We start from the raw sequence: 12,131 nt of genomic DNA, 5'->3' as shown, positions 1-12,131 counted from the left end.
GACATCAGCAACCACTGGAATGTACACTCCCGGGTGGGTGGGTCACCTCACCACCCAAGTCCTGGAGACTCTTGGCCACAGGGCTGGGGCAGGGCTTCTCCAGACCCTGTCCACCCTCTGGTTCAGCCGTCTGACTCTTTCCACCTTCCAGATTATGTCGCTTGATCCCTGCTCCACAGGATACAAGGTGGCGATGGCTAAGGGCCCAGGAGGAAACACCCCTAATGTCCCTGGTGGCTCTCTGACCCATCTCAGAAGAGTCTGAGAACATCTAGACCAAGCAGAGGAGTGGTTTCAAAGCTAAAGAAAGAAAGGGCACCCTTCCAGGATTCCATAAACCATGAGCTTGGTTTCATGACCTCTGTCTGAATGGCTTTTGGGGCAGACAACTGTGCGGTATTCTGTAGATCACTTTGGCTCTGGAAGTGACAGCACCAAGTTCTTCTTTACCAGGGACATTAGAATTCCAAGACAGGGTTGTATTAGACTAGGACTCCCTTTTATTGTATTTAACTATTTCCAGGAACGTCCCGTGATACTGTTTCACTAGTCTAAAATATTTCTTCCTTCTCTACTTTGGCTGTCATGTGGACAAGTGAAAATGAACAGGCTGTAAGTACTGTAGTCCAAAAATGTGGTGCATTTGGAAAATATTTGACACATAAAAGCCTATTTCAAATGACAGGCCCTTTCAACATCGCAGCTTCTCCTGCTAAGGGTTGAACCTTTCTTAGCATTTCTCAAGTGAGTTCTAATGGTGTTATTTAAAAAAATATCCCAACAGAAGAGTAGTGGTGCTAATTAAAATACCACTTTTCAAAACAGTGTTGTGATAAATCTGATCGCCCTTCTGTAAGAGATGTTCACTCATGATTAAATCAATCCAGTTATTATCATTAGTCTATTCTTTTTTTTTTAATTTTTTTTTTTAAAGATTTTTTTTTTTTTTTAATTCATGAGAGACAGAGCGAGAGAGAAAGGCAGAGGGAGAAGCAGGCTCCCAAGGAGCAGGGAGCCCGATGCGGGACTCGATCCCAGGACCCTGAGATCATGACCTGAGCCGAAGGCAGACGCTTAACCATCTGAGCCACCCAGGCGCCCCATTAGTCTATTCTTAGTAAGAATTTTAAAAGGATATGGATAAAACCAAATCTTAGTCAATCACCTAATATATTTAACTCCCAGGATTATGCTTGAACCAAAAGGAATGCATTTTAATTTCACACACACACACACACACGCATGTGCTCAAAAGGGAAAAGAAAACAGCTGTTCTTTGAGTTTCTGACTGTGGCTCTTTATATACTATCTCATTTTAATCCTTACCAAAAAGTCATTGCATAAATTATTTCAGATATTTCCCAGAGATGGTCATTTCTTTTAGTTTGCCTCCGAACTATTTTCCAAATTATATTTACAGACAGAAAAGTTGCTACAGGATATGAAATCAGAAACATTCCTCAAAAAATACTTCCTTAATGGGTTAGGGTGTATTCTTTGGTTTCAAACCGTGGCCTTTTAAACGTTCCTGAACTCCATATTTCTTTCTTTTTTTTTTTTTCTGAACTCTATTTCACCTGATGGGGTGGAAGGAAGGAGCGCAACTGGTTCGACAAGGAAGGAGGGATGGGAGGAGCAGACTGAGCTTCCAATGGCAAACTCTGGTTTCTCATGACTGGAGTAAGGCCAGCCCCAGTGCTGACGTGGTGTGGTATATCATTGATCATTTTGAGGCCAATAGGCAACTTTAATCATTGATGGTACCAAGAATATTGATAAATTTCCAAGAAGGTTGTGTCTTGGAGATCAGACATCATTGACCCTGGCGGGGGGGGCTTTTTCTCCCAATGATTAGACAAAGTATTGCATAAAGCTGGGTGGAAAAAGTGAACAAGGCCTTTAGCCCTGAGATGTGCCCCAGTCAGAAGGTTCTTTTTCTTGTACTGATTGTGGACTGCATCTCTCTTAAACTCATTGTGCCGGAAAACGTACTGTCAGTGACCTGATTATAAACAGGAGAAACAGAAGAGCAATCAGCTACCGCACAGGGAGGCGCGGAGTCAGGGAGACCAAAGAGGAGTCAGGCTAAGCACACTCTTTCCTCTCACAGTGTCCTCTGCCGGAGTGTCGTGACTGATGGCAGGAGTCGCCTCGCTGTGTTTGAGCTGTTAGCAGATGCAGGCATTCGGCTCAAAGCGCACAGGGCCCAGTTCCTTCTGGTATGCTTCTCCTTTGCCCTTTGAATTTTAGAAGAATTTTGGTGATATCTCTATATTTTAAAACTTACGAAAACTTTGACTGGGTTTGTATTCCATCTATAAAATGAAGCTGTGAAGAATTGCCAGTTTAATGATGTGTTTTCTTCCCATCTAGAACTCTTATCTTGTTTGAGCCTTTTTTTTATAGCACCCAGTAGAGTTTGCTCATTAAGTTTGAACACATCTCACAGAACTCTATTTCATTATTGTTTATTCATTGTTACTATTATGAGTGAAATCTCTTTTGTCATTATAGTTCCTAGTTTATTTTTATGCCGGTGTATAGAAATGCCATTAGTTACTATTTATTTTCTTGCCCATTTTACTATTTTATTATGTCTATTAGCTTCTTGGCAGACTCCTTCAGAATTTTCAAGGTTGCAATCACCTAGTATTTCTTTTCCAGAGTATTGTTACTCTATCTCAAAAAGTATATTTTTCAGTTAATTAGGTATATACCATTAAGAGTTAAAAATACCAAGTTTGGCAGATTAAATATCTTCATGCCTCCCTTTTAACCAACTGAGCCACCCATGCGCCCTTTATGCCTCCCTTTTAATAGCACAACTTAAATATTGAGAATTGTGATAAACACAGGCAGTGGGACTGGGCTAGGAAAGGGTGGCCAGATTTATAATAAATGTCTCAGAGAACAGAAGATTATCTAAGTATGAAGCAACTTCCTGTCACTGCTAATATTAAGCATGTATCACACTCTGAGAAATGCTAGGCCAGCTTGTTCTAATGTGTTTTAAATATTCGTGCTTGACAGCATTAAAAACTTTGAGCCTTAAGAATTATCTGGAATTGAGTTTTTAAAAGTTATTACATAAATTATATAATAGCTTAGACTTTCTTTTAAAAATTGTGACTCTCTTTTTAAAGATAACAATCTGAGTGAATCTAACCTCTTCATCTTTGGGAATTATAACAGGGCTGAGTCTTTATCTTTTTTTTTTTAATTTAATTTTATTATGTTATGTTAGTCACCATACAATACATCATTAGTTTTTGATGTAGTGACCCAGTTTTCATCTTTTAAGCATAAGTTTGCCCTTTTTCAAATACTCTAATATCATTCAGATGTCTACCTAGAATATAAGCTCATGAGGGCAGGGGTGTTTTCCATCCTCGTCTTGTAGGATCCCTTAGTCTTAGCGCCTGGCATGTAGTAGGTGTTCAATAAAAAGTTTTGTTGTTACTGAATGGGTTTGTGATCAAGCTGGTAATATAGTTTTGATTAAAATAAAATATACTGATAAGTTAATAACTGAGTTTCTTGTGTGACTCAAAAACTAGCTCTGGAGACACTTCCTTCAGTGAAGAAATACTCCAAAGAGTATTTGTGGCAGGAGCTACAGACAACAGGCTCTGAACAGCAGGCTCCCTAGCTGCCTACCATGTACCCCCTCTCCCTGCCAAGGGGTTTGAAAAGCCAGCATCAGCCCAGGGTAGGAGAGAAAAACAGGCACCAAAAGTCACTGTTTTTGAACTTCATGATTTTATTTATTCATATTACTATTCCAAGAACATTCAAGCGGTGATCCTGTGTAACAGTAAAAAGGATTTGTTGCACATAATGATGCAATAGGGAGTGCCATTCTGCAGTTTTTTCTACTTTAAAATAGCTATTGTAATTTCTTTACTTAACAGCTTTTTTAAGAGTATGTTTGACCATACCATTGGCTTTGCCGATAACCGTGATGTTACCTTTTTGCGTTGTATTTGTTCAACAGCATCAAGTTTGTATCGTACCCAGTGAAGAATTCTCAGCTGAATATTTGAGACCTCAAGTCAAATGCATTGCCAGTTACAGCGGTTATGTTAATCAAAGGTAATGGGTTTCCTTCTTTTCTCCCTTGTTTGTGCTCTGAGTGGTACTATAATGCTTGTAAGGCTGCGACTTTATGCTTAATGTCAGAAGGGATCATAGGCCAAGGTACTAAAAGGCTGATGATGGGTTAAAATAAAAAATCAGTTAAATCATTTCCCACAGCAGTCTTTCCAGTATTCCATAATATCAGGAAGCTGACACAGTAGCAACTGGGGGGAATGGTTAAGCTTTGCCCTCAAGGGCAGTTACTGAGTGCTGTTCTGAGCCCTCCCAAAGACTCACTTTGTTTCAATCCTTTAATCTCTGTGTCTGAGGCTCCTCATTTAAAAAACCGTGAAAATAATGACCCATCTCATCACTGTGTTATGAGGATTAGCTAACCAGTGATTATCGGGGTTTCAGGAGGGTTGTTTTGTTGTAGATTCAAAAATAATTTGTAGACACAGTCGTGAAATCTTGGGCATATGGTTAGGACTATAGAAGCCACCAAGACAGTGAAATCTGCCTGTGCCTGAAAGAAGTGATGTGCATTTGTCTTCTTTGTTTTTATATGATTTTATGTTGACATTTATGTTTAGAGGTGAATAATAATGTTTCATTGCATTGACCCCATTTAACATGAATTTTAGTTCTAGGAGGGAAAGTTTCTGTCTGGTTACTATTTTTCAAAATTAAGATTTTCTTTCTGTTTTAGCTCATTGTATTGAGCAGGTTTGCTGGAATACACTTGACCAATTGACTACACTGAGTGTCTTTGTATAAAGATCCCTCCACAGTCCTGTGGTTCTCTCGAGACTAGATCCTTTTGATGTCATACAGTCTTTTGCTCACAGTCGCTATCTTCACCAATGGATGGTTCTTCCATTTTCGGTTGTTTTTTAATATTCTTTTTTTTTCAGTGCCTCTTGTGTCTCCCTGGTCCCTGAAACTCCTCCAACAGCATTAATTTTGGAGGTCCCGAGTGGTGAGTCTTCCCCTTTCCTGCCCCAGGATCCTTCACCTTCTGCAGATGTTGTTACTGGAGTCACCGTGAAGGCGCCACAGGTGGGACTCCCCTCAAGGGTGTTGTTTCTAAATTATGGTTCTCAAAGCATGGCCCTCACCAGAAGCATCCTCATCACCTGGGAACTTGTTAGAAATGCATGTTTACAAGACCACCCCAGAATTACTGAATCAGAAACTCTGGAGGTGGGGCCCAGGAATCTGTGTTTTAATAAACCCTCCAGGGGATTTGGATGCCCCTGAAGTTTGAGGCCCTCTGCTCTCAACTGTGGAGAATCCTGGATGTGAGGCATCTGGCTAATCTTGTCTATGACTACCCCATCCTGATGTTCTCTTTTCTTTCTGTATCTCTACCTACACAGTCATTTGGCAACTTTTCGTGGCCCATTTTGTCATAGGTCATATTTTCATGGGCTACTGCTATGTAACATTGTTGAGATGATCACTTATCTTCCCAAGTTGGAATGTAAGCACTTGCAAAAGCTGCTCTGGCTAACAGAGTTTTTGCATCCCCAACTACCAGCAAAATGCTTTGCAGGCAGGAAATTCTCAATAAACATTTATTGATTAATAATCAATAGCATGAAGGTGAAATATAGTAAGGGACTGTATTTTTTTCACCGTAAACTATGAAGTTGCAGGACTTACAATTTGCCCTGATGATATTATATCCTTTTAATCCTAGAGATGGCTCATATCCGTTCACATTGCATCAAGTTAGAAAACGAACAGGATCTGAGAGAGAAAATTTAATAAGAGCCTGTATGGGGAAGTCCACCCAGAATCATAGGGGGCGATGAATTGAAATCATGACAAGGGAGTTCTAGTCCTGGTTTTGCTCTTAAATTAGAGTATGACGTTTATCAAATTATTTGCTTTCTTCAAGTCGTGGTTCTCAACTGAAAGATGAAGATAATCTTTTATTGCTGCTGTTTTTCTTGTTTTTTTGAGGGTTTGAAAAGACATCTCACAGAGTGAGGTTTTCTGGAGAGAGCAGGGCTCACACTCAAGCTAGAGCAAAAGTGGGAGCATGACTCTGGTTTTCACTGTGGTTGGACAGGGGTGAGGGGAAGGTGGAGGAGCGCAAGGTGAGGACTCCCTTCCCATGTGCTAGAATTAGTGTGGCTTGAACTTCCTGCCTGTGACAAGGGATGTGCACCTGGGCCTTCTTCTCGGCTTGTGCACGTGTGGGGCAAAAGATTAAACATGAGTGATGGGGCTTGACACCTATCAGTCAAGCATCCAAAATGGAGCCTGACTCTTTCTTACTCGGTTATTCCAAGCAGTATGTGAACGCTGGGAACATTCTCACACAGCCTTTTGGCAAACATCATGCATTTCTACTGGGTATGTACCTAACAGTGCAATTGCTCAGTGATATGTTTGACTTTGGTAAAAGCTGCCAGACAGTTTTCCAAAGTAATTGTACCAAATTACATTCCCTCCAACATCATTTATGGCTGACCACACTGTTGGTGCATCCATTCTGAGTTGCAGGTCATTTGGTTTGTTTCCAGAATTTCTGATTACAAAGAGTGCAGCTGTCAACATTCAAGTGAAAGTTTTGTGTGACCATGGGTTTTCATTTCACCTGGTTAAATATCTAGATGGTTTTGGTTTTTAAACTCTAAATGTTCATAGCTCTGCAACTTGAGAAGTTATTTTATCCTCTTTTTCCTACCTAGAACCAAGTGACCCTGCGAGGACTTGTACCACGCCTAGGCCGGTATGTCATTGTCATCCATTTTTATCAAGCAGCACACCCAACATTTCCCACACAGGTCTTTGTGGACGGAGGGCGGCTGTGGCCAGGTGAGCATCGGGGAGCAGACACCATAGCTGCGTGCCCAGCTGGGCCTTCCGGGACCATGACAGGAACTCCTCTCACTCTGCCTCCAGGTTTCTTCCGTGCCTCTTTTTGCCCCCATGCGCTTGGCTGCCGGGACCAAGTCATTGCTGAAGATCAAGTTGAGTTTGACATCTCAGAGCCAGAGGTGGCTGTGACTGTGAAGGTTCCAGAAGGAAAGTCCTTAGTATTGGTATGGTCTACTTCTCCCTCAGCTTGCTCTTCATGTGCTTGCCTTGGCCAGCCATTCTCTGTACCTGTTTGGCTCATGACAGTAATTCCTCCAAGGAATTGAAGTCTTACAGAAAAATGTTTAAATTTTATAGCTACCTTTTGCAAAAAAAAAAAAAAAGCAGGTGACAATTAAGGTCAAGGGAAGTTGGCACAATGGGTAAGTGTTTAGGAAGAAAAAACTCCCTGGCAGGAAGCTCTGGAGAACCAGGGTCTCACTCTGCATCAGTCCCTCCTCACACCTCACCTGACTGGTCTCTTTCTGAAGCATTTAGTCTTCCTTTGTTCTTACAACTTTCTTTTTTGAGCTTCCATAGCTGCTTTCTCTCATTTTGTTCCCACTTTCTGGAGTGCTCCTTCAGTGATTTCTCTTTCCTTTTGTCCACATATGGTGGCGTTCCCTTGGGTGTGTTGCTGAGGCCCCTTGTTCTGTCATTGCTCTTTGGATAACATCATCTGTATCCGTTGATTCTGTTCTCTCTTGTGGGGGGGAATGACACCACATCTCTGAATTCATCTCTGATATTTCCTGAGCTCTGGGCCCAGTATGGGACCATCTACTGCATATCTGCCTAGCTGGGGACCTCATGGGTCCATCAAACATAAGCCTGTTACCTGCACAACCCCAAGTATCCTCTACCCTGTTCATTACCTTGGTTGATGGAATCAAGGTCACTCAAAGCCTGTAAAGCCTTCCAGAGAGCCAGGTAACATTGTCCAGGCCCTGCTGTGTGAGCCTGTAGTTTCTTGCTCATGCTCCCTTCTGTCTGTGAGGAGGCCATCTTCCTAGAGATAGGGGCCTGACTTGATGCATTTTGTATCCCCCGTGCCTAGGATACCACCTGGCACACGGTGCTCGGCAAATGCTTACTGATCGAATAACATGAGAGCAGTGAGCTCTCTGTAAGCTATAAGTTGGTGACTAGTTGACAAAGACATTTGAAATTCCTATAGCATTTGTTACTGGAATAGTCTGATTGAAACTGGCACAGAGAGCCGAGCAGCACTGTTAAAGACTAGGGCTGCAGTTATTCATAACAGAATATCTGACATGATATAAGCTTCAGGGCAAGCCATGGTATGAGTTTCTCCCATTGGTTCTGCCATTTTGGTTTGTTCACCTTTAAAAATACAAAATGTGACCTTTGGTGATCCAGGGTCATCCCCGGTATAGATCACATGGGGCCCTGGCCCTCCTAACAGGCCCCTGATGACCCCTTAGATGTCCTGTCCCCACCGAGCACTTGAGGCTGCTACTTCTCTGAGCAGGTGCTCTGAGGGATCTGCCCCAGCACACTCCATTTCTAACATAGGAACGTGGGTTGAACCTTTAACACCGGCTTAGGGTTGTTCTTGCTATTCTTTTCTCATAAATCCTGTTTCATGTGGTCTTGGGCTTCACAATAAAGAACGCTGGTCGTAGTGAAGAGAAAGTATAATAAATAGCTGTAGGTGTGCCCTGCTGTTGGAAATCCAAAGCCATGCTGACAGGTTTCCTTTAGGTCCGTGTTCTAGTGGTGCCTGCGGAGGATTACGACTACCAAACACTTCACAAAAAATCAGTGGACAAGTCATTTGAGTTTATCACCAATTGTGGAGGAAACAGTTTTTATATTGAGTAAGTATCACTTTGTGGAGCTTCCTCAGCCTCTCCCATGTTCACGCTCAGCACAAGGTCCAGGGTGGGCTTGGCCTTTGGGTCTGTCTTCTTCCTCCTAGGGCCCATGGGAGTGGCAGTGCGTCCTGGGTCCGGGGAGGGAGATGCTTTTCCTCTGCATTCACCATCCTACACCAAACCTTGTGCTGCCCATTTGGGCAAGATTACTGTTCTCAACTTTGATCCCTCCAGATGTTCACCCTCTGAGCTGGGATTCACGGGCTGCTTAGGAGTTTCTTGGCCTCTTTGCTGCATCCTGTTATCCAACTCAGATTCCTAAAAGATACCATGTGGGGTGCCCTCCTCCGGGAAGCACATTAGCCTAGATTCTCCCTCTCCTTTGCCATCTGATTGAGTGGGGAGTGTCACAGAGAGGCAGACCTCCCTGTCCCCTCTCCCTGGATCCTTGAATGCCAAGAGCCTAGGATAGCCCTGTGTATGGGCTCCTGCTCTTCTCTTCTGCAGACCCACCCTGTCCCCTTGCAGATTTCCTGAGGGACCCAGGAGCTCCAGGGGGCCCTGGTGAGCAGAAGTCTCCTGTATAGAAAACATTAAGAGTAAAAGCTCTGAAGTCCAATAGCTAGGAGGTTTGAAAGTCTGCTTGGCCACTCTGTAGCTCTGTGGCCTTGGATGTGTTGTTTAACTTCTAGAGGCCTCTGTTGTCTTATCTATGAGATGAGGCTTAGGCCTAACTGGTTGGATGGTTGTGAGGTTCAGTGAGATGTAGACAAAACTTCTAATACACAGCATTCAATAAAAGTAGACACTTTGCTGCCTCCCCCTCCCATTGTTACTGTTATTGGTGCATACACATCTAGGTATAATTTTTTCGTAACTGCTTGAGACATATTTCACATACCATAGAATTCATCCTATAGGTGAATTTTCACCCTTTTATTTCAGCCACCAAAAGCTCCCACCCACCAGTCCTGGGATGTGTTCTGGAGTGGATGGGTGGAAGGAAGGCTGGCTGTCACTGGCTGTGAATCCAGGGGTGGGGTATTCTCTCATTTCTTCCCAGACTCCACAGCCAGAGTCCCTCCCCCAAAACACCAGTTGGTGGAGCAAATGGGAAGGAGAAGTTTGGGACTTTTACCGTGGGGCATGCCTCTCGGGATAATGCCACGAGCTGTTTTTGTTTTCATAGCCCCCAGACGGCCTCTGGATTCTGCAAGAGCTCCGCCAGGTCCCTGGTGGCCCTTTACCACAAGGGCGCACTGCCTTGTGAGTGCCACCCTACTGGGACCGTTGGCCATCACTGCAACCCAGAGGGGGGGCAGTGCCCCTGCCGGCCCAGTGTCATTGGGCGGAAGTGCACTCGCTGTCGAATGGGCTACTACGGATTCCCACACTGCAAGCGTAAGTGCACGTTCGGCGCATCCAAGGTTGTCTCTGGTCCCAGGTGGGTGCCGCTCATCTAGGGCGGACCTTCTTGAGTTTCACTGTGCTGGAGACTCACCCAGGGGTCTTGTGAAAGAGCAGATTCTGATTCAGGAGGCCTGGGCTGGGGCCTGAGAGTCTGCATTTCTTTTGATCACTCAGATGATGTCCATGCCAGTGGTCTATGGACCACAGTCTGAGTAGGTAGGTTCTAGAAGATAAAAATTTGTGTTTCCCGTGCTATGTGACCCATGTGCTTGGCAGAGCAGGTGAATTTAAAGAGCCTTAAGGATCAAACTGTTGGACCCCTCCATCCCTCTTCCTCGTGGAAGCCCCTTCAATTTGTTCAGCCTGACCAAAACTCAATTGAAATAGGAGGACAGCCAGGGTCACAGGAGCATAGTACTTTCTGAAGGGGAAGCCTGGGGACTTTTATCGAAGAACATCCTGTGGCCTAAGACATAGGGTCAGCACAGGCCATGGGGTGGCAGTGAGGGATGTGCGTGTGGTGCAAACAGAGTCTTCACCTGGAGACTAGCCTTTGTCTAATGAGGGTCCTGCTGCTGCATTATGCCCTGACCTTGAGCTCCGTTGCACTAAGGTGACGTGGAGCCCCTGCAGGGGACCTGTAAGAAGAGGCCCCTCTGACAGATGAGAGGCGTCTCATTAGAATGGCCTGTAACTACAGCTGGGTGGCTTCCTTTGAGTTCCTGTCTTGGTGCCAGTGGGCCCAGCTGTGCCTCAGTCAGCGTTCACACGCTATGTCTGCCGTGAGCATTTGGTATAGTTGGTCTGGGCCCCAAGAGAGGTACCTTTCAGATCAGCCACACTCAATAATGGCATAATGAAGAAAAAGCAAGACATTTCTCCCAGACCCCTTGGAAGCTTCTGGAAATGTTGGCAGTTGGTGAAGTCCTGCTGGAGGCCAGGTGGCGTCTCTCCCTTACACCGTGTCTCTTGATTCCCTGGCCAGCATGCAACTGTGGCCCACGCCTTTGTGAAGAGATGACGGGGAAGTGCCTCTGCCCTCCCCACACGGTCAGGCCCCAGTGTGAGGTGTGTGACACGCATTCCTTCAGCTTCCACCCCCTGGCTGGCTGCGAAGGCTGCAACTGTTCCAGGAGGGGCACCGTTGGGGCCGCCACCCCGGAGTGCGACAGGGACCACGGGCAGTGCAGGTGAGCCCGGGGGGACTGACCTATTAGGTCGTCTTATGGGAAGGGAAGATGTCCTCTGCACACACAAGTCACCATTCCTTCCTGTGTCTCATGGGTCCAAGGACAGCACTGGGCTCACCTCAGGGTGGAGCTCCCCACCCTGGACGGGCTGTGTGGTGTGTGGAGTAGCTGGGCCCCTCAGGCTCAGGGTAGCCTGGCAGAGCCAGGGCAGGTGGACAGCCAGGCGCCTGGGGTCATAAACTGCCTTGCCCATGCCCTGTAGCATTGTTCTCGGGGTGGCCCATATGATTAAGTTATCCTTTCTTTGACTGTGTCCCTGTGTGGTGAGCACCTATCTATTGGTATTTAGGTTTGGGCTCCAAGTCTTCATGGTGTTTTTGTTGAGGACAGTGTGTGACAAAGTCCGCAGGCCTCAGGCCTGCCGCCCTCAGGCAACTCGAAGGGGTGCTGGGGCGTCCACGGTGGGCCTTGGCTGGCGGTGGGCAGGCAAGGGAAGAAGGTATACGCTGGAGAGCCCGACCTGAGAGTAGGGCTGCCATTGGGACCGACTGAGAGGCCCAGGGCACGACTGGTAAGGGACAGTGGCAAAGGTCGGCTCCCACAGATGCTGTGTCGCTAAGAGGTTCGGCTCTGTGGGTTGAGCTCTGCGTGGGGAACTAGAGGCCAATGTCACACGATTGCAGGTGATCAGCCTGATCTCAGCAGGACTGGCGAATGGCCCCCGGGGATGCAGAATGGATCTAGT

At 45.4% G+C, this 12,131-nt stretch overlaps 1 protein-coding gene across 1 annotated transcript in view; it reads left to right on the top strand.

Annotated features, from left to right (window-relative positions):
* LOC110576941 (laminin subunit alpha-3-like) overlaps positions 1 to 12,131 on the top strand; it is a 188,260-nt gene that overhangs the window by 150,671 nt on the left and 25,458 nt on the right. The window contains exons 25-32 of the mRNA XM_021686192.1: positions 2,111 to 2,219; positions 3,995 to 4,092; positions 4,992 to 5,136; positions 6,780 to 6,906; positions 6,994 to 7,133; positions 8,674 to 8,789; positions 9,976 to 10,193; positions 11,182 to 11,386. Coding sequence (XP_021541867.1) covers positions 2,111 to 2,219; positions 3,995 to 4,092; positions 4,992 to 5,136; positions 6,780 to 6,906; positions 6,994 to 7,133; positions 8,674 to 8,789; positions 9,976 to 10,193; positions 11,182 to 11,386 — 1,158 coding nt within the window. The remainder of the gene's footprint in view (positions 1 to 2,110; positions 2,220 to 3,994; positions 4,093 to 4,991; positions 5,137 to 6,779; positions 6,907 to 6,993; positions 7,134 to 8,673; positions 8,790 to 9,975; positions 10,194 to 11,181; positions 11,387 to 12,131) is intronic.

The sequence above is a fragment of the Neomonachus schauinslandi genome, chromosome 14, assembly GCF_002201575.2.
Source record: "Neomonachus schauinslandi chromosome 14, ASM220157v2, whole genome shotgun sequence".
Taxonomy (NCBI): domain Eukaryota; kingdom Metazoa; phylum Chordata; class Mammalia; order Carnivora; family Phocidae; genus Neomonachus; species Neomonachus schauinslandi.
Note: the sequence above shows the minus strand (reverse complement) of the source record. Positions and strands in the feature narration are given on the sequence as shown.